This window comes from Stegostoma tigrinum, chromosome 38, assembly GCF_030684315.1.
Source record: "Stegostoma tigrinum isolate sSteTig4 chromosome 38, sSteTig4.hap1, whole genome shotgun sequence".
NCBI classification, from domain to species: domain Eukaryota; kingdom Metazoa; phylum Chordata; class Chondrichthyes; order Orectolobiformes; family Stegostomatidae; genus Stegostoma; species Stegostoma tigrinum.
Window position 1 is genome coordinate 17262107 of NC_081391.1, and position 24566 is coordinate 17286672.

A 24566-nucleotide genomic window follows, 5' to 3' on the forward strand; every position below is an offset into this window, starting at 1 on the left:
TGCTCTATCCATGTCTCCGAAATGGCCACAACATCGAAATCCCAGGTACCTATCCATGCTGCAAGCTCACCTACCTTATTCCGAATACTCCTGGCGTTAACGTAGACACACTTCAATCCAGCTTGCTGTCTGCAAGCACACTCCTGTGACAGTGAGGTCCTGTCCATGTCCTCCCTACGCTCATCGTCCTGTGTACTAGAACTACACCTCAGTTCCCATCCCCCTTCTGAGCTAGTTTAAATCCATCCGAATAGGACTAGCAAATTTCCCACTCAGAATATTCATGCCCCTCCGGTTGAAGTGGAGACCATCCTGTTTGTAGAGGTCCCACCTTCCCCAGAATGAGCCCCAATTGTCCATGTACCTGAAGCCCTCCCTCCTGCATCATTCCTGCAGCCACGTGTTCAGCTGAAATCTCTCCCTGTTCTTTGCCTCGCTATCACGTGGCACAGGTAACAAACCAGAGATAACCTCTGTTTGTTCTAACTCTCAGCTTCCACCCTAGCTCCCTGAAATCCTGCCTGACATCCCTATCTCTCTTTCTACCTATGTCGTTGGTGCCTATGTGGACCACAACTTAGGGCTGGTCACCCTCTCCCTTCAGGACCCCAAAGACACAATCCGAGACATCATGGACCCTGGCATCTGGGAGGCAACACACCAACCGTGAGTCTCTTTCGTTCCCAGCAAACCTTCTATCAGTCCCTCTAACTATTGAGTCCCCAATGACTATCACTCTCTTCCTATCCCCCCTTCCCTTCTGTGCAAGAGGGACAGACTCTGTGCCAGAGACCTGCACCCCAGTGCATGCTCCTGCTAAGTCGGCCCCCCCAACAGTATCCAAAACGGTATATTTGTTTTTCAGGGGAATGACAACAGGGGATCCCTGCACTGATTGCTTCCCCCCCCCGCCAACACTTACCCAGCTTTCTTCACGCTTAGGAGTAACTACTTCCTTGTAACTCTTGTCTCTCACTGACTCTGCCTCCCGAATGATCCAAAGTTCATCCAGCTCCCGGCTCCAGTTCCCTAACGCAGTCTTGGAGGTGCAAGAGTTGGGTGCACTTTCTGCAGACGTATTTGGATGGAACACTAATGGCGTCCCTCACCTCATACATCATGCAGGAGGAACATTCCTCTACCTGCACTGCCATCCCTGCTAACGCCCTAAACAGAAAGTTTAAAAAAAAGAGAAGCTTACCTGATTTGTCCCTGGTGTAAAAGGTTAGAGGTGGTGGACGGGTGGGAGGCCCTACAAGGGTAGGGTCTCGGGTTTACACAACAATCACTTATATAGCTGAGGGATGAAAAAAGAGTCCCCCCCCCTTCCCAGAAACCTCTGCTCCGAGGTGCTGCTGCTGCTGCAACAAGAAATGGAGGGCTCCAACGCTCGAGGTAAGCTTTTAAAGTTTTAAAAATCACCGACTCACCGGCTTCCCGAAAGGCCCCTGGAACTTATGCTGTAAGTTTTACACAATTCAAAGATGTTTTCAGTGACTGGGGAAAAGAATATCACTGCTACAATGGGAGATGCAAGACCATCATCAAGGGGAAATATTGCTTGACAACTCATTCCCTGAATTGAAGCAAAAGAAGCAACAAGTGCAACATGATCCCTAACTTGCTGCTTAAGTCAGGGTCAACTCTTTAAGAACTTGCTTTCAGAAGTTCGTCAATAGAACTCAAAAAAAATTGAACAATGCTGTCAGTGAAATGTTTCCTAAAAATGCAGCCAGAAAAGTAGAAGTGAACTCTCAGGGTTATACAATCTGTAAATGAGAGATACTAGCCCAGAGATAATATTGCCAAAATTTGCAGGTGCTAAATCAAGTTTCAATTTGGCTGTCCTTGAAGTTAAAAATTTATCTGGCACACAACACATGAAAAGAGCAGTTGTGTCACCAAATTACCCAATCCTTCTTATGAACGGGTACAAAGAGCAATCTAGAAACAGACGAACAAAATGGGAAGTCGTACCTGAGTCATATATTCGGAACTCAGCTTCGAGAAAAATAGTTCAAAAACAACATCACAGTCTTTGAGTTGCAGTAGATTCACCAAATACCAAAGGTTACAAAATCTGAGTTGTTACAATGTAGGTGGTGGCTTTTTAGCCGTACCCAAACTCTCCAAAATGGCAGTACACTCACAATCAGTCACCTGCCTTTGGCCTGCACGTTGCTCCTCATAGTTAAGGGCAGCAGGTTTAGAGTAGATGTACGGAAAAACATTTTCGCCTAGAGGATGGTGGAAATCTGGAGCTTGCTACCTGTAAGGGTGGTAGAGGCAAAAACCCTCAACATTTACGAAGCATTTAGATGTGCATTTGTAATGGCAAGGCTATGGGCCATGTGCTGGAAAATGGGATTTAAAAAGTTTTTGACTCGTGCAAATATATTGGGCCAAAGGACCTTTTGCTGCACTACAGATCTCTATAACTCATCAAATAACCATCTAAATACCCTTTAAATTTAGGGGGTAAGTTACAAGGAATAGTTTATGTAAAAAATGACTGAGTTTAGAATCTTACAGATGATCTGAATGAAGTGTTCCAAACATTAAAAGAATTTGATGGGGGAGCTCAGAAGAACCTTTGGTCGCTCAATGTCCTCTGGTGGGAGGATCAACAGCACTGTAAAATTTGATATCGGCTATTCAGGAATGAAACTGGGAAATCACACAATGGTCATTGGAAATCTTGTATTCTGCCATAAAAGACTGACATTGTGTTGTTCATTTGGGTAAGGTTACTGAAATGGCAGGTGTAGTTAGAGGGCACCAAATTCACAACGTCTACAGGATGAAACAAATTACCAAATTTTGTGGTATAGTTTTAGCCCTCATCTTGAGCTTTTTTAAAAAATTCACTCAGGATGAGGGCATCGCTGGCTCGGCCAGCGTTTACCCCTAATTGCCCAGAGGATAGTTAAGAGTCAATCACATTGTTATGGAGTCATACGTAAGGTAAGGATGACAGATTTCCTTTCCTAAAGGACATTAGTGAACCAGATGGGTTTTTCTAATAGTCAGTAAAAGTTTAATGGTCATCATTAGAACCTTAATTTCAGATTCCTTTTATGGAATACAAATTCTATCATCTAATGTGGTGGGGATTTGAACCAGTTCCTAGAACATTCATTAGCTGAGTTTCTTGATTAATAGTCTAGCAATAATATCACTAGGCTATTAAACATTATTAAAGCTGGCATAACATTTCTGTACTTACAAAATTCAGCACGATTACTTTTCTTTGAGGGCCGTTTCCAACATCTTTGTGAAACTTAAAACTCAAAACTGAATTTTAAAAAAGGAATAATGTATAGATTCTACTAATTGAAACCATTAATCTGTTGGTTTCTGATGTCAGCATTGGTGAAAAGCAAAAGGTGATTAGATGGTGGTCCTTGCTAGAGGACTTGTTTATTTGGAAGATTCTCAGTGCTACCCAAGAAATAAAGAGGAATGGGCCATTCAACACCTCAAGCTTGCTTTGTCATGGATTATGGACAATCTTCTACCTCAAAGCTATTTTTCTGTCAATTCCTTTTTAATATACAGACATGTACTAGTCTCAAACATATGCAAAGTCTGAACATTCACATCCCACTGGATCAGGGAATTCCAAAGATTCAACACCTGAGTAAAGAAATTCCTTCTAGTCTCACAGCTTTAAACAGCTTGAAGCATGCAGTCACTTTGTCCAGCCTGTGTTGTCCTCAACCACGTAGCCTCCTCCCACAGCTACCAGCATTATCAAGGGCAGTGGCAAATGTTGGTTGGCATGGAACAGTATGGCCAAAAGATTATGCAGCAGATGTAAGCCATTCAGCTCATCAAATCTGCTCTGCCATTAAATCAGATCATGGCAGATTTGATCATCCTCAACTCCACTCTCCTTCCTGTCCCCCAAAACCCCTGATTCACATATAGATTAAAAGATCTCAGCCTTGAATATATTTAATAACCCAGGCTTTTGCAGTCCTCTGCAGTAAAGAACTCCAATTTCACTACCCTCAAAGAAGAAATTCTTCCTCAGCTCTGTCACGAAAGCTAGCCCTTACTGTGAGATAATGTCATTTGGTTCTAGAATCTCCCACAAGGAGAAAACAACCTCCACATGCACCCTATCGAGAACCTGCAACAAACACTTGAAGCTACCATCGATATGTAAAATCCTCTGTGCATACAGCCCTCACAGCTGAGAATCAGAGGACTGGAGAGTGTGCAGCAGCAGGCCACTGGGGCTGGTGTGTGTGTGCGCATACGTACTCATGTTTGAGAGCAATTCTGTAGTAAGAACATTTTAACAGGGGTAGCTCATAAATGACTGCAAGCAACACACTAAAGATGACAGGTGGGTTGTAATAACCTTTATGTTGAAATCTGACAAACACAGAACAAAGGAAAACAGATATCAAAACGTCAATCCAGCTCACATCAATCGTCCTGTTTAAAAAAAAGTGTGTCAACAGTTTGGTTGCAGATGTCCAGTGACATCAGGAGGACTCTGCTATGCTTTGCTGGTGCCACAAAATAATCTTAGGTAGACAATCAAAAACCATTTTCTTAGCTCATGTCACACCAAGGGCTATTAAGTACTGTGTTCTAATACTTCGGCAACAACTTAACCTGGCTCTGGGTTCTTAAAAAAAAATCAAAAATTTAATTAACTGAACAGCTTGTCCAACAGCAAGGAAAAAAACGCTCGCAAATGTGCACCTGGACATCTTAACTCTCACACAGCTTTTCACAGAGTGAGGTTAAATTGTCGCTGGGTATAGGGTTTGTAAATACATAACAGTTTCAGGAACTTGTCTTTAATAATGTTGTCGCAGCAAGTATACTGTAAAATAGCTAAATGCGAAAGTACCATGCAGACAGTTTTTGTTCTAAAAATTCATTACTCTGATAAACAATGATGAGGTAAACAGTGCTTAATAAGCAAATTTGGAAACAAAATGGAGCAAACCTGTGAACATAAGTGCTCCCAATTAATTATGTTTTTAATCTAAAATCAGTCCACAGTAGTAGGCACACTGCAACAGTCTCTTCCTGCACAATTGCAGAAACGCTATTTTTCCAAACATGCCACCTCCAGTTCAATGAAAAATAACATTGATGGTTTAGAGACAATTACTTTACACTCCATTATTTAAACATTTTCTAGAGTTGCCCTCTCTAGGGTGGCATTCCAAAACTAACCAAATGAGGAACGGGTTTTGGTGACTTTTCCACTAATAAACTAGACATTATGGGCTAATGAATGCCAGTCTATGTTTGAGATTAAAACAATTTATACAGGTTCCCAAACAAAGTGACAGGCTTTGTGTACATCTTCAGAACATTCACTTAAAAACAGGCTACTGACCTCACTTCTAACAGTGAAATACCAAAATATTGATCTCAAAAACAACAGGTTCACGTGACAACATCAAGAAATGAAAATCATGTCTATGAATGCTTTCAGAGTTGGGGGTAGAGGATGTTCAGAAAACAGCATTAAAACGCTTAACAGAATAATTGGAATGATCTAGTCAGATGGCTGGGTAAAAAAGCTTGATTAAAGTGAAGGTTAGTCCGTTGACTAAGCTTGACAGCAGTTAAGTTTGCATAGGAACCCCTCGACTAATTTACCCTTCAGCAGCTGCTCTTATTTAGGAAGCAGTAGTTAGAGTTCACTACCCTAATATCCAGGTACATGTCACTTCTAACAATGAGGAGCACAATAACTCATCCAGTACTTCTTGTTATTCTAAAATATTGTCAACTTGAGTTAAGCCTAGAGGAACAGCAGTTTATTGTGAGATAGTAGGAACTGCTGATGCTGGAGTATGATCCACCTCCACACCTCGTTATAGCAGTTTACTGTAGCCTTGCAATGTTACTGAAGGGCTATGAATGATGCATGAAATACAGGCATAGCTGCCATTCCCATACCCAATCCCGTTCCACCAACTGCAATGGGAATACACTAAATAAATGAACAGATATTAGAGAGGGGAGAAGTGGCAGAGCGAGGAACATTTTCTTCTCTTCCTATATTGGTTGATTTGGTCCATGAGTATTTTCACACGAAGCAGCAAGTGTTCTCCTACATCTGATGGAGCAAACAGGGACTCTCAAATTTTTAAGCTTTTGGAGAATTAAATTATTTAAAACAAAATCCAAGGCAAAAAATGACAATGACAAATAAGTGAGTTGCTGCAGCAAGACTAAGTCCATGTGCTTTCACTCCTACTGCCCCATTCCACATTTTTTCATGTGGGCATGTTCTTGAATGTTTGTAACAGGTACTATATTCTATAGTTACTTCATTCTTAGCATTTTAAATATTTAGATCTCTAATTTTAAACAGAAGAACTTTGGATGGTTGCCGTATACCCAATAACACAAGTTTTCACTAGACAGTGAGAAAATATTAGCCTGCATTCTAAACTTTTGATTCAGGAAACTGACCCAGGAAAGAATGAGCTGAGAGACATCTGACTAAAACAATGCAGTACCCCGATCTGATCAAAGCCAATGGTTAATATGGGATTTCTGCTGAGTGCATTGACTTCCTGTTTGTGCTTTCATAATTTCTTATGTCCAAAACTAAAAGAACATCAAGCAGCCAGCACCAAGATGCAACAGGAACACAAATCAAACTCCAATTGAATGCTTCCAGTCAAATGTTCACAAAAATTGCTCCTGAAATAAAATGTTACTACAGGCAATTGTAGAGTGGTGACTGATGCACTACAATATCACCAGTAGTTAAGAGGAGATGAAAGGTTTTCAGCAGAGCTGCTGTAGGTTTGGAAGCCAAAAGAAAAATTAATGCTGGCTTGTTGGCAACAAGCGTCTCAGCTTTTTGACAAAATGTGGCAGTCAAAGTGAAGTGCCTGTTCCACAGTGCACTCTGGACTCTTCAAGATGAACAGTGCAGCACACAATCAAATCCACACCTTAAAATCGTGAATTATCTTTCAAAATCCTTTAGCTGGAATGCCAAGGGAACAGAAATTAAGAGAAGCTGTAGCAGACGGACAACAGCATCTGCCATCAGGCAGGAGGGTTGTGGGAGTCCTCTCTGGGCTGTCACCAATGTTGTAGTTGCTTAATTTACAAGAATGGGATTTTAGCTTGATTTAGAATTACCAAGTTCTTCTGCTGCCATCAATGTGTACTGAAAAAAATCAGAAATTTCTATGCTTGTAGAAACTCTCAGAACATAGAGTTGCACAGATCTCAAGAACTATTATCAGAAGCAGTGAGACTAACGGGGACAAGAAGTGAACTATACATCCCGAGAACCACAACCGGTAAAGTAGCACCGAAGTCCTAAGGGGACAAACAATGACCACTTTCACAATCAGTAAAGATCCCTTCATCATTACTAAGAATTCTAAGAATTGTTCGACTTTTTGCACAAAGGTCAAGCAACAGTTACTGGCCAGCTTTCTGCAATCTTATTTTCCAGTCTCAGTCCTACTATTTGCTTCATCATCCCAAACACAACATTGCGTTCACTGAGTGCGACTCCCAACTGAAAGGTGCCGCCCCGCTTCCAAACTTAGACCTCAAGAAAAAGTAGTTCAAATGCATCACTTGTGCCACGTTAAAAGGGTACTATACCTTGCTGGGGAAAAAACCCTACGTCCAGTTACAATAGCCTTTCATTGCACTGTAATAAGCAATAAAAACACCGAAAGGATTCTGTGAAAAGCTACTGAGATTATTGGATATGTAAATGAAACAAGTTATTGAGAATGAATATAGGCTTTGTTACTGTTTGAACACTGGTCTGACACCCTTCTCTGGTGAGCAGTAGAATTTTCATAGCTTTTGAGTCATAAGTTTTTTTTTGTCTTTGTGTTTTAAAAAAGTCCCAAAAATTGAGAGCTACTAAATAATGCTCATCCTTCAATAAAACAAATTTCAGCCCCTCTCTCCCACAAAGAAATTTCTCCCTCTCCCAGCTGCTTTTCAACCTTCACCAATCACAGAATTTCAGAAGGAGAAGAACAGGTACTCTTCACTGCCAAGAGGGTGGAGTGGAGAGAAGGCTGTTTCCACCACAGATGCTATTTTCTCTCTATGGACCGAGAGCGACTGCAGGGAGAGAAGAAACAAAAATGAATCAGTGACGAGGCAGAAACACAGACAAAATGGAGTTCAACAGTTTGCTTCACACAATATCTTGACTCAAGGGCAGTGTTTTTCAAACTTTAAAAGTAATACTGGAATTCCAAGTATCACAATCTAAGTTGTTACTGGCACTCAAAGGTCCCCAACTTAATTTGCAGGTGAATTTTTACGTTAGAAGACTACACACATCGCAAGCCAACCTGTTGACTTTTAGATACTGCCTGACACACTGACAGGATTGCAAGTTACTAATAGTTTGGCATGTTAGGTATAACTATTAATTGGAAGCACCTGTGCAGACATCTCTGCATATGTCAAGGTCATGATGCCATCCGAGCTCAATTTTTAATTCAATGCTGTGAGTAACTCAGGTGTACACTCACATTTCTAGCACAACATTAACATGGTAAAATTTCCAAATTGCTTCACAGGAGCACAAATCTAAATTTGACACCATGCCAATACTGTGATTAATTTTATTCCTAGTTAACCAAAACCTTGGCTAGACAAAGTAGGTTTGAGAAATGTCTTAACGAAGAGATTGCAGCAGAGGTGCTTACAGAGGAATTTCAAGACTCATGAGCTAGGCAGATGAAGGCAATACAATCAACATGAGAGCAAAGTCAGGGTAGTCAAAAGCTCAGAGAGCCTATTAAAATGATAGACTGTATGCCATCTCGTGTCCTAACCAACACAACAGCACAGGCAGATTTTCAGGATCTACTAGGTAAACAGACACTGATTTTCAGATAACAATGCCTGTAATCCATGATTAAAATGTACAGTGGTCTCTTCCTGCTTCTGCGACATTCCACCTTTACAACTGAAAGGTGCTTGGGGTTGTTACCGTGTGAGACTGGCTGGCAGGAACAGTACTTTGTAAATATACCCTTATAATTTTCACACTGTGCTGCAGAGCAAACCTCTTAATTTCCCTTGTCTTCCCCACCATTCATCAATTGTTTTTAATTAAAGACCCCATTAGTATTTTTCATTGCCATGCATTTATCTGCTTGTTGTGACAGCCCCTCGGCATGCTACTCATTGCAACATCAGCAGCAAATTGCTCAACAATTAAGGCATACAAGTGGTCAAGAGCAATCTCAAGATTGCACTTAGCCTTCCATGAGATCAAATCCTGCACAAACCACCTCAGGATCCATCCTAATTTAGTCCTCTGTTTAGCCATTTACCACGAGTGTTGAGAAATACATAGCTAGTCACTTGTCACACAGGCCAAGTAAAAATAAAAGTGTTTCTGGGTTGCATGGGATTATAGTTCACACAGCTGCAAATTTTTCCAAGACTGAAATGTCATTTGTGACCAAAGTTGACAAATGCCTCTGGGAGATATTCACACTAATATTCTAGCATGGACCTAACAGGCTGTTAAAACCTGTATGCCTGGGCACTGTACACAGTAATTTTCCCTATTTGTTAGAAGTTAATGTGTAGGTTTGAAACCAAGGTGGAGGAGAGTTAGAAGGTCATCCCTGAACACTCAACATTTGACACCAAGTGGAGGCTTTAGAATATTACCTAACATTTCACCGTCTCAATCACCACCGTACTGTTGATGGAAATGGTAGGAGGAAAATTAATTTTAAAAACATCAAAAGCACATGAAATGAAACATGTGGAACATTTTATTGCAAGATTTTGGATCATTCAAACATCCTTCAATTTCTTAGAACTGACTGTAGTTCTTTGTTGGCCTTTGCATCTCCTGTCCTGAAAGGTCTGAATGATGGGGGTGGTCCATGTTCACATTTTCTAGAAGCTCTAAGTACTGCAGCCCAATTGTCAATTTTTCAAGTAAGTGGAATTGTCACACTTGGCACTCCAACATGCAAGCTTTTCCAGTACAGGTAAAGTACCAAACCATAGAGGTACTCTCTCATTAGCAAGAGATTTAACCTAACGGTCACCACGCCTCAGGCAACTTGAGAATTTGAGAAAGAGAGCCCCTGAAACCATGCTGTTGGCTTCCCTTAAATTGAAAACCAGCCATCCAGCCAAGTAATCAACCAACTCCCATATTCCACTACAGGCTACGTAAGTGATTTCTTCTCCTTTTATCCTGTCCAACACAGCGTGATCCAGTAATCAAATCAAAGAATCCTTGAAATCTGTATGGTTCCAAATTGTATCAGTGTATTTCTGCACCAAGCATCCCAATGGAAGAATCTAAAACAAGACATGCTATTACTAACCTAAGAGATCTGGAGAAAGATCTTGATGGCTCTCGGCGTACTCTATCCCGTGAAATAGATCGCTCGCGACGTCGATTCTCTCTGGATCGAGACCTATTATGGAGTATACGATACAAGATTAGACAAGACCAACCTTTGCCAAGTGCCAGAACTCCCATTACTTGAGCGCAATAACATGGAGGGACCTCAAAATGTAGAAGGAAAAACCCTTCAATAAAAAATGACTGCTTACGGAATAACCCAAATCAGATTGTCTCCGCACCCCATTTTACTATGTCTAAACGCTGTTGATGTATTTTATGAATAAGTCGGCAAATGCCTACAGAATCAACAATACTTTAAAAATGAATACACTTGGTTCGACACATGCAAGTGCAAGAACTCAATACATCCTTTAAAATCACAGTATTAAAAATATTCGGTGAAAACAGCCAAATTCACTTGGTTATATTATTTTAGATCCAATCAAAATTACGCCTTTAACTAGAAATGTTTTGGCAGCCCTTTTGAAAATGGACAGACTAAATGTTTTTAAAAATACAGTCTTATTCCAGCTAAGAACACTACTACCATTTAGTGATATGTTATTGGCACAAAAAAAATTAGGTCTACTGTTCTCTTGATGAAGCAAGTTAATCCTAATTGCCCTCCCGAATGTTATCCCTATAATGAAGTCCGGTGCCCAGCACAATCAATGGATGCGTTGAAGGCAGTAACCACTTGAGAAACCAATACCCACTCCAAAAAAACGTACACCTCAATTTACTTACTCACTGCTGCTGTCCTCCTTCCTCAGGGCTGTGGACCTTGGGTCTCTTACTCCCAGAGTCAGGTAGGTAAGGACCAGCAGAGGAAGCTTCACAACCTGTGCCTCACCTTGTTTTTTTTAATGCTAACAAAATGATCAATTATCCTTGAAACTTCCTGGTATAATTTAATGCTTCCTATACAGCATTTCTCCTTATTATATCAACATGCCTATCTACTCTGACTTATTTATTGCCAGGAACTCAGTAGGACAGTTTCTGGAACCTTTCCTTTTTCTCAATCTTCAGGCTTTTGAAAAGCCAAATTTGGCATGATCTATTTGGGAATTTATGGTGAAAACAAACTAAACAGACTACTTAAGCAAACATCAGTCATAATTTAACTTTCTGCCCTATTTCAGCACAAAACAGACTGGATGATATACTGGCATTAATGCAGTTACAGGTCCACCTAATTTAATGAGCAATTTTTCATGTCTGTGCCCAAGAAATGTTAAATCTGATTCAGTGAAAGCTTCAGGACTCTTTCACAAGCCCCTCACTGGTTTCTTTAAAAAAAAAGTTATCAGGATCAGAGTGGTCGAATGGTAATTTCTAATCAAGGTAATTCCTTTTACCATGACTATGGGCATCTAGAAGCAGTGTTTGCACCACACACACTCAACTGATATGGCTTGGCAGCAGTGATCACTTTCCACAAGGACCAATGCCAAATTATAAATAGAGTTGGGCATTTCCAAATGCAGATTCAGCCCCAAATGTTTAATCAATACCGGGATCTTAGGTCCTCTTTATTATGATAAAACATCAAGCAACTTTAAATAAATCAATGTGTTTGGATTAAGACAGCCTGGTAGCCACCATGCTGCCAGTGTGCCTGTAAGCTCAATAATAACGTGTTGACAGAAGTCAGAGACATTCATAACTTGGACCACATTGCCCTCCTATCGAAGGACTCATTTTAAAATTAAGCCAACCGCAATCTGCAAGATCTGGATTGTGAAGTAGGGCCAGGCTGATCAATCTGGTTTACAACAGATTGTCCTATTACTAAAAGGATCCTTTAAAAAGCAACTGCTGTTTGCTTGTGGGAGGTGCATGTACTGGCTACAGTTACTGCAGCTAAGTAACTTCCAAACCTATCTCAAGATTTCACATGATACTGGGATAGTTTTAAGGAAAGTGGGATCTAACCATGCAGATCAGAAAGGTGCAGAATGCAAGCAATGGAAGTCAATTTTTGCTACTGGCTCTGACTACGGGTTCAAATGGAAACTCAAATGGCATTTACACTCTATGGTCAGTTAGAAGAGTGTTGAGCCTGGCCCAGTTACAATATCCAAAGGATTTTCTGAAATGATGCAACAACCTGCACCAAAAAAAGGACAGGACACGTACAATAGCTCAAAAGAGCGAGTCCTCACTTCAAGCTAATGCTGTATGAAGATCAGGTACCTTCATCAAAAGGGAGAGGTTAACAAAAGCTATTGGGTAAAAACTAAGTGGTTCTCCATTTGAAAACTGGAAACTGGGATAACTAAAATTGCCTATAATCATTCTCTTGTCTTTGTTGGAAAAAGGGGATGGAAATATGGAACAGAATTCCACCTGAAGACTATTCCACAGCTGGACATGTTGTAGGTTCAAATTTAGAATTAAAACAGGCCTGCTGCCTGATTTCAAAGGGAATGGGAAGATTGGCAGCAAATAACACAAGAGATAACACAATATTATTACGCTGTGCCACAGACACTCCTTTAGACTGCCTTTAGCAGTGATTTAGGCACTTCTAAACTGGCGCCACAGCACAAATGAAGCTAATTGGCAAAAATTAAAGTCGAATAAAAACAAAACGCAAGCAGACAGCTGGGCTACCTATCAGCATCCAAGAGGAAGCTTTCAATACATGGATACACAGCCCACACAACAACTGAATGATTCTCCAGAATTTTATCTTTTTTTTCCTGAGGGAACAGTTAGAGTTCAACAGAAAACAAATTACTTCATACTCCAGAAAATATAGAAATTTGAGTCCATGGCTACGAACACTTGGACAGAGGTGCGAATGGTCCCAGAAGGGAAAGGGTTTGAAAACTGCTAATAATGGAACAGTGGTAATGGGAAGAATACAGATCGAATTCTCGATTCAAAACGTAAAAAGCAGATAAAACTTACTAGAATAGTCAACATTATAGTAAATCAACAGCCGTCTGCAGGGCGTGGCATTTGGCGATGGTAGTGTGGGGAGGTTAAAAAGGGCCCTGAAAAGCTGGATTCATGTACGATGTATAGTGTAGAATTAAAAAAAAATAAAAAAGGCATTAATTTATCTGCTGTGCGTTGGCATGGAGACCAATTGAAGCAGCCCCTTTTAGAGTGCGTTGATACCAGATTACTGCCGATGCGGGCCTTGGGTTTGCAAAGGCTGACGGACAACCACACCCCACAGATGAATCGAGAGGATTTCAGATGGTTATTTTATTTTCCCCCGTTGGCTGTTTGGTCGTTATGGCTGCCAGCAGAAACAGTAGAGAAGGGACGGTTGTTTTAACAGCGTGCTGGGGTACGCAGAAAAGGACCCAAACTTGCTGGTCGAGCGGTTGGTCATTCGGTTGCACACACTCACAGACACACGTGAATGCTGGACATTTGAAGTGTGAGCCGTTGTTTATATTGGGGCGCGCTGATCCCCCAGATGTTGACACAATCAGTTGATTGGCTAATGCAGACTTGGAGAAGTGGACGCTCTCTGAAAGGGGGGTAGGGGGTGAGTGCGTGGGTTTCAACTGCACATTTCATCAAAAGAAAAAAAATGCACAGAAACACCAGTTACTATCTAACCAATTAAGATGGAACTTCATTCAATTTTTAAATACAATCATTAGTATTAGACACAATGATTCAACACTGATTTAAACCAGAAGAGAATTCTAATTGTTAGGTTTTGTCACAGTATTAAGCGTTGAGTCAAAACAGTTGTCTATTTTGATTATCCCAATAATGTTTCAAACTTCCACCAACTTTAGGTATTTCCTGCATTTACAGGAAACGTCATTCCTCTGCATTTTTCGAAGTATAATGGGGTCCAAGAGGGACCATGAACAATTTGGCAAATCAATCATGTAATTTATTACCATATCACCACAAAGTAGGTTTTGAAACAAGATGCCATTTTCCAGAAATTGGTTTGACTCAGCACTGATTTAACACCGATAAACAATTGCAATAAATGTTAGCGCGAACACTTTGCAGTTCTCAAAGGCCACATCTGAACCGTTGGAAATCACGAGGCCTGCTCTCAGCTCAAGGAGAAATGAAAACTTTGAAAGATAACAGGTTCTGTCTTAAAACCTGACTGAGCCAAAACGTATGAAGTTTGATCCTTGACCTATGACAACAATCACTGATCTTAGTGCAGTCAATTCTGCTATAATGCATGCTTCTTCCCCGTGAATTGGCTTTAACATAATCGAAAAATTTAGATTGCTATTTGTAGAATGCGAACTTTCTTTACCTAAATCGGCTATAACGTGATTCCGGCCCATTAGTTTTTCTGGCAAGGCTGTTGTGCGATACCGCGGCATAAGAAAATTGCCGCGAACAGAGCCATGCATTGTATCAGAACCAACTGTATCTCAAGGGAAGAGAGGAGTTTGTTGCCCTTGATTACTATCCAGCAACTTTCACTAATGGTAGCATGATCTATTGCAACCATGGTGGGTATCATGGTCAAATATACAGGAGAGCATTGAGCAAGGAAGCACTGGCCTGCATACCTACAGTCAGCATTTTGAAAATGGCCTCTGAGAAACACAATATGTGGAACTGTCGCTCCTGATTAAAAAAAGCAACATTGTTTTAAAGAATCCAAAATTCACATAGAATTTGTAAATGGAACATGTGGAAGACCCTGAAATATTTAATGTCTGAAGATAAGTGTAATAAATTACACAATTATAGATAAACCTGCATAACTTTCTGCTTTAGATAACAAAGAACCTTCTAGCCAATAAAAGTACACAAATCTTAACTCAGCTGATAGCTTGCATAGAGAATGTAACAGCTACACATGAACATAACATTTCAGCCTGGAACACTAACAGCAAAATCTCATGTTTAAAGCTCTAGACCAATATCCTTACATGAAAAGACAAACTATAGCTTGATATACTACAGACAGTACAACTGTCATCTTAGTAGCTCATATTTCAGAATGCAGCTACGTGACCTTCTTTACACTCGCTGTCCTGTTGATAGGCAAAGGAGAAGAGTTCAAGAGAAATCCAAAAGCTTAAATGGCATCACTCGGTAGAGGTAGCAAACAAGATGTACATCGCCATCTTGTATTTTAAAGCTTAAAGCTTTAGGGTCAGGTGTCTTTTTAAACATCCCCATTTCTCACTTTAAGCTCTCTGTTTAGCAGCAAAGTACAAAAGTACATTTCAGAAACATCTCATTGCTGTCCTAGACATTAATAAGCAGCTAGATCCCCAGGATAGACTCTCTTCCAGACTTAACGAAACCCATTGTCACTAAAGGAGTGCAAGAAGTAATTCCCATCCAGGAATTCTTTCTAGATTGGAGCAAGGAGAGACCACAATTCCACAACCTCACTACGGCCTACTGCACAAGATTATCAGGTGCTACTGAATAACACCCATGAGAAAAATGAGCAAAAAAGCATAGACTGAAATTGAAGTAAGTAGAACCTGAAAAAGGCACATTTCAATTGAAGACGTAACTATCTTAAATAAAAGTTATGTTTCTCTGTTTTGCCTGGGGCATATGTAGCAAGGTGAAATAATTTACTCAGGTTTTTCCCAGTGCTGCTTTAAATCCACAATTAGCAATTGTCTTGCACAGAATAAAGTTGATATCTTGGGGTAAGACTAAACCAATCCTTAGCACTGAACAAGGCCTAGTGCATCTTTGGTCATTGTTTTCCCCATAAAAGGCATTTTTATTCTTGATTGTGTTAATGGCCTGCAGCATTCGTCTGATACATTTTCAGATTCGAATGGAGATTATTGAGTTTTTAGAAGGTTTTAAATTGGAGTATGTGGCAACTTAGCTTGACCTTGGTGTCAACACATACTTTCCAGCGGGGATAACGAAATACTAATCAAGGATGGAGGGTACCCTCAGTGATCCTCCTCTTCCTTTTTAATCTAATGGGCACAAGCCTCAATAATTACTGGAAATGAAACTGAATTCCAATTTGATAACAACTTGAAAAAGTAGCAATTACTCAAGGTGTATTCTATGCCAGGAGCAGCATCACCTGATAACCTCACAATTTGTTCTGGACCAGAAGTGGGAGCATCAATGACTCATCCCCTTGTGCACACATTATGTCAATAACATAAAGTGCAGTAACAGTAAATGCTGGCACAAGAAGAGATTACCACTACACATTAGAAAGCACAACAGGGCAACTTCCAGCCAACAATATCATCTCAAGGCTTTGAAAGCAACTAAGTAACTGATTTCCACTGTGATTTATGATTCTGAAAACTTGTTGCCTTGAAATTGTTCTGACAGAATTACTCATGAAGAGTGTTCGAAATTGAAAAATCAGCCCAGCAGTTGATAAGAACATAAGAAATATGCGGAATAGACCATTTGGCCTCAAACCTGCTGTACCATTCAGTAAGATCTGGCTGATCTGATAATGGACTCAACTCCACTTTCCAGTCTGCTCCCGCAAACTCTCGAATCCTCATCTATTAAAAAGCCCTGAATATATTCAATGGTTCAAACTCTACAGTTGTCTCGGATAGGTATTTCCAAACATTCACAATCACGAGGGGTAAAATAACTCAATTCCGACTTAAATGGGCAACACCCTCTTCTAAGACTAAATCCCTAGATGAGAACTCCTATTGTATATATCACATTCCTCTTTCAGTCAGATGCCCAGTCGGAATGGCTTGTCATAGTAGTGACAGAATCTCATCTAGGATCCCTTCAAGGTTTCTAAAGCCAATCACAGGGACCCAAAGACTGGAATTAAAATAAAGCTCTCTAATATGCACACAAAGCAACTGTGAACTTGTCAAATGATAATGAAATTCACTGACACTTTGAACAGATTATTCCATGTTGTTAGATAAATTATCTTTTCAAGTTGGCTACTTGGATTCATTCTGCAGTATTCAACTAGCTACTCAATGGGCTTAATTGCAGAGAGTGACTAATGGGTGGAAAGTCAAATTTGAGATAGATTCAGCTGTAACAAGGACTGTTGGGCATTAAAGCAAAAAGCATATCACTGCGAGCAATAGAGAAAGGGGCTAACTGTGTTTATATAGCAGAGTGGCCTTTCAATATCTTCAAATCAAAAACACATTTAGTTAAATGAAATTCATAAATTGAGGATAACAGTGAAGTCACCGACCACTCTTAATCCAATATAAGAAAATACACGACCTCAAAGATACTATCGTTAAAACATATGTGTCTATATAGTGATCAGGGGAAAATGTAAAAATTTTAGATCTTAAGATGTTATTGTACAGGAATCTCTTCAATTTTTCAGCATTGCAGTAACGTGGTTCTACCACAGTTACCGTGACGAGAAAAAGTTTACAAAGCACAAATTTCATCATTTCAGTGGCCATGATGGGCCCAACTTCAATCTTGTGCTGCTTCCACACCTCAAATGAGGTCCTATCCATCCCCAAACCTGTTCCAGCTTGCACACGTATTCACAAGAAGGGATAGTACGTGGGGTAAAAGGAAATCATAATTTTTTCTTACTTTCAATGGATCCAATCTCACCTTGAGTAGCGTCTGCGTTGTGGGCTGCGATGGCGATATTCATCATAACGAGGTCGCCTGGTCCAGGGTGGTGGCGGCCCACGATAACGCTTCCTCCTTTCACCAGAGGACAGCTCCACTCGTACACGAACTCCACACAATGTTCTGCAGTTAAGAGATCACAACTGGCCATAAAGGAGTCACAAAAATGGAAAATGTTTCTATTTTCTCCACTGCAGTTGAATTTCAACATGGCAGATATCTCATAATTCCTCAAAGGTTAAAATTACAACAATACAACTGCTCTTTGACCACAGGAAATCAGTTCAAAATTCTACTGTTAACAACTTAAACATTTCAAATTGGTCGGACATACCAGGTGAAGGCACTGTCTTGTGTAGCTCCAAACCACCAAGTAGAAGTTGCCTATTTTGAATATCAGTCTATATTTTTGACAAATCTCAGTCTATATTTTTGTCAGTTCACCTCAGTCAGAACAACAACTGGACAACACAATCAGTTCCATAGATTACGGATTACAGAGAGAATTTATTGGTCATAGGATGCCACTAGCAAAATCGACTGCAGAACAGATGAATGCAGATGTTGGATATGGATGGGAACTGGGGCTAATGTAAACCTCTCTAATAAGGTTCATGCATATAGATAGCCACTTCGGTGAGCTACTGGAGGGCACACAGCACGAGTGGACCAATGACTGGAAAGAATCACTTCTCTAAAAAGAGACAGGAGAACACAGATTCTGAGCTCGGACAAAAAAATACATTTGACACGGTTTCTGCCAATTGATCAAGAGTGACTGACAGAGACAATAATTAACAGCTCACGGCCTCATCAGTCTCAATCACACTAAGCATGAATAGAAAAACTAAAACTGTCTTTGAACCTGAAGGATTAAGGGAGATACACATCAAACAGCCTTTGCTCACAGCCCAGAGGATTTCTACCATACTCCAGAAAAACATACTCTTCTCCCATTCTGTCTGCCACCAGCAATTTCAAAGCACGATGTACATTTCAAAGAAGGTTTGAAAAGCACACACACACTTATGGGCAATTTCCTCCAAAGACTCAGGATTTTTCTGACCTTAGCCGTCCCATTATTTTTTTGCAGGTCATTCCTACCGCCTTATTAAATTTTGTCAGAAGTTTTATAATGTGGAGTGGTATGGTGGACGGTGAAAATGACGAGGAGTGACAAATGGAGTTTTCTTTGAATTAATGCAAGGTATTGTACTTTGGTAAAATAAGCATGGGTAGGACTTATATAATTAAAAGTAGGACCTCAGGAAGAGTTATAGAACAAAGACGCCTACATGTTCAGGTAAATAATTCTTTGAAATGTGAGTCATAGGCAAACAGTATGGTTATGAAGACATTTAAGCATGCCGGACTTCATTGCTCAGACCTTGAGTGTAGGAGTTCAGAAGTCATGTTGAGATTGTAGGGGACATTAGTGAGGCCTCTTTTGGAGTACTGTGTCCAGTTCTAATTGCCCTGGTGCAGGAAGGAAATTAAGCTGGAGAAGAGATATGAGGATGTTGCTGGGGATGGAGGGTTTCAGTTGTAAGGAGAGACTGAATAGGCTGGGACTTTTCTCATTGGAGTATAAGAGGTTAAGTGATGACCTTATAGAGGTTTATAAAATCATGAGGGGTGTATAAGATAAGGTGAGGGATTTCAAGTCGAGGGCGCATATTTTTAAGATGTGTGGAGAAAGATTTAAGAAGACATCAGGAGCATTTCATTTTAAACAGAGTGGTTTGTATATGGAATGAACTTCCAGAAGTAGTAATGGATGCAGATACACTTACAATGTTTAAAAGACATTTGGATAAGTTCATGAATAATAAACATTTGGAGGGATATGGGCACTTGCAGGTAGGTGGAACTAGTTTAATTTGGGATTATGATCAGCATGGACTAATTAGACTAAGGGGTCTGTTTCTGTGCAAGTAGGAGTCTATGACTCTACGGTACAGCAACAAGAATTAAACTTTTGGAAGTACACATTAAAGCGCTGGTCTCAAAGTCTCTTCCCCTTCACATGCAAATATCTGCAATACCTGCCATCCAATTCTCGTACAGCATCAGCTGCATCACGGGGGTCTTCAAATTCGACAAATGCAAAGCCTGGTGGGTTTCGTGCAACCCACACATTGCGCAGAGGTCCATAATAACTGAAGGACCGCTCCAGCTCAGTCTTGTTTCCATTGGTTCCGAGGTCACCCACGTAGACTTTGCAGTCCAGCGGACACGAATCACGACGCATCATTGCTCAGGGATTAAAAGTTTTGCTTTATGAAGCAAAGAACAAAATAAATCCAACATCAGGAGACACATCCCTAACATTACACTGATAAGGACTTGCACTGTTCAAATGCCATAGCACTGATACATTTTAGCACATTGCAACAAATCAGTTAAAAAGAAACAAGTCATTACATTCGAATATTCTCTGAAGATTTTCAGTATTTCCTTGAAAGACAAGTAATTCAAGCTTAACGGAATCAGCCCACACTTATGCCTTATTTTAAAATTAATTCAAGGAATGAGGGCATCACTAGCTATGCCAACATTTACTGGCCACAATGTTGTGCCATCATTCATGAAAGGCTGCAAGGAAGATCCAGGGAACAATAAACCGGTGAGTCTGTTGTAGGGTATCCTGAGACAGAATTTACATGTATTTGGAAAAGCAAGGACTGATTAGGGATAGACAGTTATGATATTGTGCACGAAAAATAGTGTCTCACAAACTTGATTGAGTTTTTTTGAAGAGTGACCAGGAAAATAATTGAAGGCAGGGTAGTCGATGCTGTCAACATGAACTTTAGCAAGGTTCCACACGGTAGACTGGTTCGTAAGATTAAATGACAGGGGATCCAGGCAACTGGATACAAAATTGGAATGACAGTAGGAGACAGGGTAGTGGTAGAGCATTGTTATACATACTGGAGGCCTGTGACCAGCAGTGTGCCACAAGGATCAGTGGTGGCTCCACTGTTTGTCACTTAGGTAAACGATTTGGATGTGAATATAGGAGGCATGGCTAGTAAATTTGTGGATTACACCAAGTTTGGTGGTTTAATGAACAGTGGAAGTTATTTCAGACTACGAGATTGCCAACAGTTGGGCCAATGGGAAAGGTAGTAGCAGATGGACTTTAACTTGGATAAATGCAAGGTGTTGTATTTTGCTAAGAAAAAACCAGGGCAAGACTTCCACAGTTAATTGTAGGGGGTTGGGGACTGTTGCTGAACAGAGACCTTGGGGAGCAAATACACAGTTCCTTGAAAGAGGCATCACTGGTAATGGTAATGATATTGGTAATGGGGGAGTTGGGGGTAGAATGTGTGGGTAGGAGAGAATGAGAGGGTGGGGTTGGGAGAGGAGGGGGAAAATGTGTGCGGGTTGGGCGAAATGGTCGGGGGGGGGGAAACCGGGTGCAGAGGAAAACAGGCACAGGGGCAAAACGAGCATAGGGTGGGGGGAAGCAGGCACAGGGTCGAGCAGGGGGGGGGAAGCGGGCGTGGGGTTGAGTGGGGGCGTGAAGCGGGCGTGGGGGGAATGGGCACGGGGGGGGAGGAGTCGAGAGGAAGAACGTGCCCAGTGGGGAGAATATGTAGGTGGGTGGGAAGAACACGGTGGTGGGCAGTGGAGTTGAGAAAGTGTAGTGTTGGAGGGCTGTAGGGGTGGGGGGAATTGGGTGTGGTGGGAGTGTGTGAGAGATATACGGTGGAGGTGTGAGATACAGGATGGCGGCGGGGTGGGGGGGGGAGAGAGAGATGTGGGGGGGGGGAGAGAGAGATGTGGGGGGGGGGGGAGAGAGATGTGGGGGGGGGGGGAGAGAGATGTGGGGGGGGGGGGGAGAGAGATGTGGGGGGGGGAGAGAGATGTGGGGGGGGGGAGATGTGGGGGGGGGGAGGGAGATGTGGGGGGGGGGAGAGAGAGATGTGGGGGGGGGAGAGATGTGGGGGGGGGGAGAGATGTGGGGGGGGGGGGAGAGATGTGGGGGGGGGGGAGAGATGTGGGGGGGGGGGAGAGAGATGTGGGGGGGGGAGAGAGATGTGGGGGGGGGAGAGAGATGTGGGGGGGGGGAGAGAGAAATGGTGGGGGGGGGAGAAATGGTGGGGGGGGGAGAAATGGTGGGGGGGGGAGAAATGGTGGGGGGGGGAGGAGGGGAAAGGTGGGGGGGGGGAAGGTGAAGGTGGGGGGGGGGAAGGTGAAGGTGGGGGGGGGGGGGAAGGTGAAGGTGGGGGGGGTGAAGGTGGGGGGGGGGAAGGTGGGGGGGGAAGGTGGGGGGGGGGAAGGTGTGGGAGGGGAAAGGTGTGGGAGGGGAAAGGTGTGGGAGGGGAAAGGTGGGGGGGGGGAAGGGTGGGGGGGGGGAAGGTGGGGGGGGAAGGTGGAGGGGTGGGGGGAAGGTGGGGGGGAAGGTGGGAGGGGAGATGTGGGGGGGGGAAGAGGGGGTGATGTGGGAGGGGGTGATGTGGGGGGGGGGTGATGTGGGGGGCGGTGATGTGGGGGGGGGTGATGTGGGGGGGGGTGATGTGGGGGGGGGTGATGTGGGAGGGGGTGATGTGGGAGGGGGTGATGTGGGAGGGGGTGATGTGGGGGGGGGTGATGTGGGGGGGGGTGATGTGGGGGGGGGTGATGTGGGGGGGGTGATGTGGGGGGGGTGATGTGGGGGGGGTGATGTGGGGGGGGTGAAGTGAGGGGGGGTGAAGTGAGGGGGGGTGAAGTGAGGGGGGGTGAAGTGAGGGGGGGTGATGTGGGGGGGGGTGATGTGGGGGGGGTGATGTGGGGGGGGGGTGATGTGGGGGGGGGGGTGATGTGGGGGGGGGGTGATGTGGGGGGGGGGGTGATGTGGGGGGGGTGATGTGGGGGGGGGTGATGTGGGGGGGGGGGTGATGTGGGGGGGGGTGATGTGGGGGGGGTGATGTGGCGGGGGGCGATGGGGGGCGCGATGTGGGGGGGGCGGCGATGGGGGGGGCGGCGATGTGGGGGGGGGCGATGTGGGGGGGGGCGATGTGGGGGGGGGCGATGTGGGGGGGGCGCGATGTGGGGGGGGCGCGATGTGATGGGGGCGCGATGTGATGGGGGCGCGATGTGGGGGGGGGGCGCGATGTGGGGGGGGGGCGCGATGTGGGGGGGGCGCGATGTGGGGGGGGCGCGATGTGGGGGGGGCGCGATGTGGGGGGGGCGCGATGTGGGGGGGCGCGATATGTGGGGGGGGCGATGTGGGGGGGGGGGCGGCGATGTGGGGGGGGGCGATGTGGGGGGGGGCGATGTGGGGGGGGGCGATGTGGGGGGGGGCGATGTGGGGGGGGGCGCGATGTGGGGGGGGGCGCGATGTGGGGGGGGGCGATGTGGGGGGGGGGGCGATGTGGGGGGGGTGATGTCGGGGGGGGAGAGGGGGGGAGATGTCGGGGGGGGAGATGTCGGGGGGGGAAGATGTCGGGGGGGGAGATGTCGGGGGGGGATATGTCGGGGGGGGATATGTCGGGGGGGGGAGATGTCGGGGGGGGGAGATGTCGGGGGGGGGAGATGTCGGGGGGGGGAGATGTCGGGGGGGGGAGATGTCGGGGGGGGGAGATGTCGGGGGGGAGAGATGTCGGGGGGGAGAGATGTCGGGGGGGAGAGATGTCGGGGGGGAGAGATGTCGGGGGGGAGAGATGTCGGGGGGGAGAGATGTCGGGGGGGGGAGATGTCGGGGGGGGGAGATGTCGGGGGGGGGAGATGTCGGGGGGGGGAGATGTCGGGGGGGGGAGATGTCGGGGGGGGAGAGAGGGGGGTGATGTCGGGGGCGGAGAGGGGGGGGCGGAGAGGGGGGGTGATGTCGGGGGGGGAGAGGGGGGGTGATGTCACGGGGCAGAGGGGGATGATGTCGAGGGGGGGTGATGTCGGGGGGGGAGAAGAGGGGGGGGTGATGTCGGGGGGGGAGAAGAGGGGGGGGTGATGTCGAGGGTGGGGAAGAGGGGGGTGATGTCAGGGGGGGAAAGAGGGTGATGATGTCTGGGGGGGTGATGATGTCTGGGGGAAGAGCGTGATGATGTCTGGGGGGGGTGATGATGTCTGGGGGGGGTGATAATGTCTGGGGGGGGGGTGATAATGTCTGGGGGGGGGGTGATAATGTCTGGGGGGGTGATGATGTCTGGGGGGGGTGATGATGTCTGGGGGGGGTGATGATGTCTGGGGGGCGTGGGTGATGTCGGGGGGGGGTGAGATGTCGGGTGGGGGGGGTGAGATGTCGGGTGGGGGTGGAAGAGGGGGTGATGTCGGGGTGAGTGATGTGGGGTTGGGGGGGTGATGTGGGGTTGGGGGGGGTGATGTGGGGGGGGGGTGGTGGGAGGGTGTGGTGTGGCGGGGGGAGGGTGTGGTGTGGGGTGGGGGTTGGGGGGGCGGTGTGAGCGGAGGGGTCGTTTGGGCTGAATTTCCTTTTGCTGCTCCAGCCCCGGTTTTCTGTCTGCGATACCCTCTGCCCCGACCCCTTCTCCCCTGCCCGCCGCCCTCAGCTCCATCCCTGACCGTACTTTAACTTTTTCTCTTGCTTCTTACCTTTCACCTCTTCACATTGACTCCTTTCTCACTTACTCACTCCCTAACCCCTCCACCCGCCGCTCGTTCCCACAAAATGTCGGACACGCACCCTGATTGATTGACAGCTACTCCAACC

At 44.4% G+C, this 24566-nt stretch overlaps 1 protein-coding gene across 2 annotated transcripts; it reads right to left on the minus strand.

Annotated features, from left to right (window-relative positions):
* Window positions 1-4348: 4348 nt before the first annotated feature.
* LOC125447107 (serine/arginine-rich splicing factor 3-like) lies at window positions 4349-24554 on the minus strand. 2 transcript variants are annotated; one of them, XR_009443023.1, is made up of 6 exons: window positions 24449-24554; window positions 19957-20187; window positions 17891-18034; window positions 13286-13896; window positions 10344-10436; window positions 8074-8094 (listed from the first exon to the last, which is right to left on the minus strand). XR_009443023.1 is itself a non-coding variant. In XM_048521234.1 (5 exons), the coding sequence occupies exons 2-5, from the start codon at window positions 20163-20165 to the stop codon at window positions 8067-8069; spliced, it is 474 nt and encodes a 157-aa protein (XP_048377191.1). In that variant the 5' UTR covers window positions 20166-20187; window positions 24449-24554; the 3' UTR covers window positions 4349-8066. The 2 variants fall into 2 exon arrangements, 1 of the variants encoding a protein (XP_048377191.1); XM_048521234.1 differs by lacking the exon at window positions 13286-13896 and having other exon boundaries at window positions 4349-8094.
* Between the last annotated feature and the right edge of the window lie 12 nt (window positions 24555-24566).

Bases quoted from the DNA above. Each gene is read 5' to 3' on its own strand.
- LOC125447107 (XM_048521234.1), bottom strand. From the start codon at position 20,165: ATGATGCGTCGTGATTCGTGTCCGCTGGACTGCAAAGTCTACGTGGGT. The intron at 10,437-17,890 runs GTGAGATTGGAT...ACTCCATAATAG, and splicing joins CAACGCAGACGCTACTCAAG to GTCTCGATCCAGAGAGAATC. The intron at 8,095-10,343 runs GTTAGTAATAGC...CTCTCCCTGCAG, and splicing joins TCTTTCTCCAGATCTCTTAG to TCGCTCTCGGTCCATAGAGA.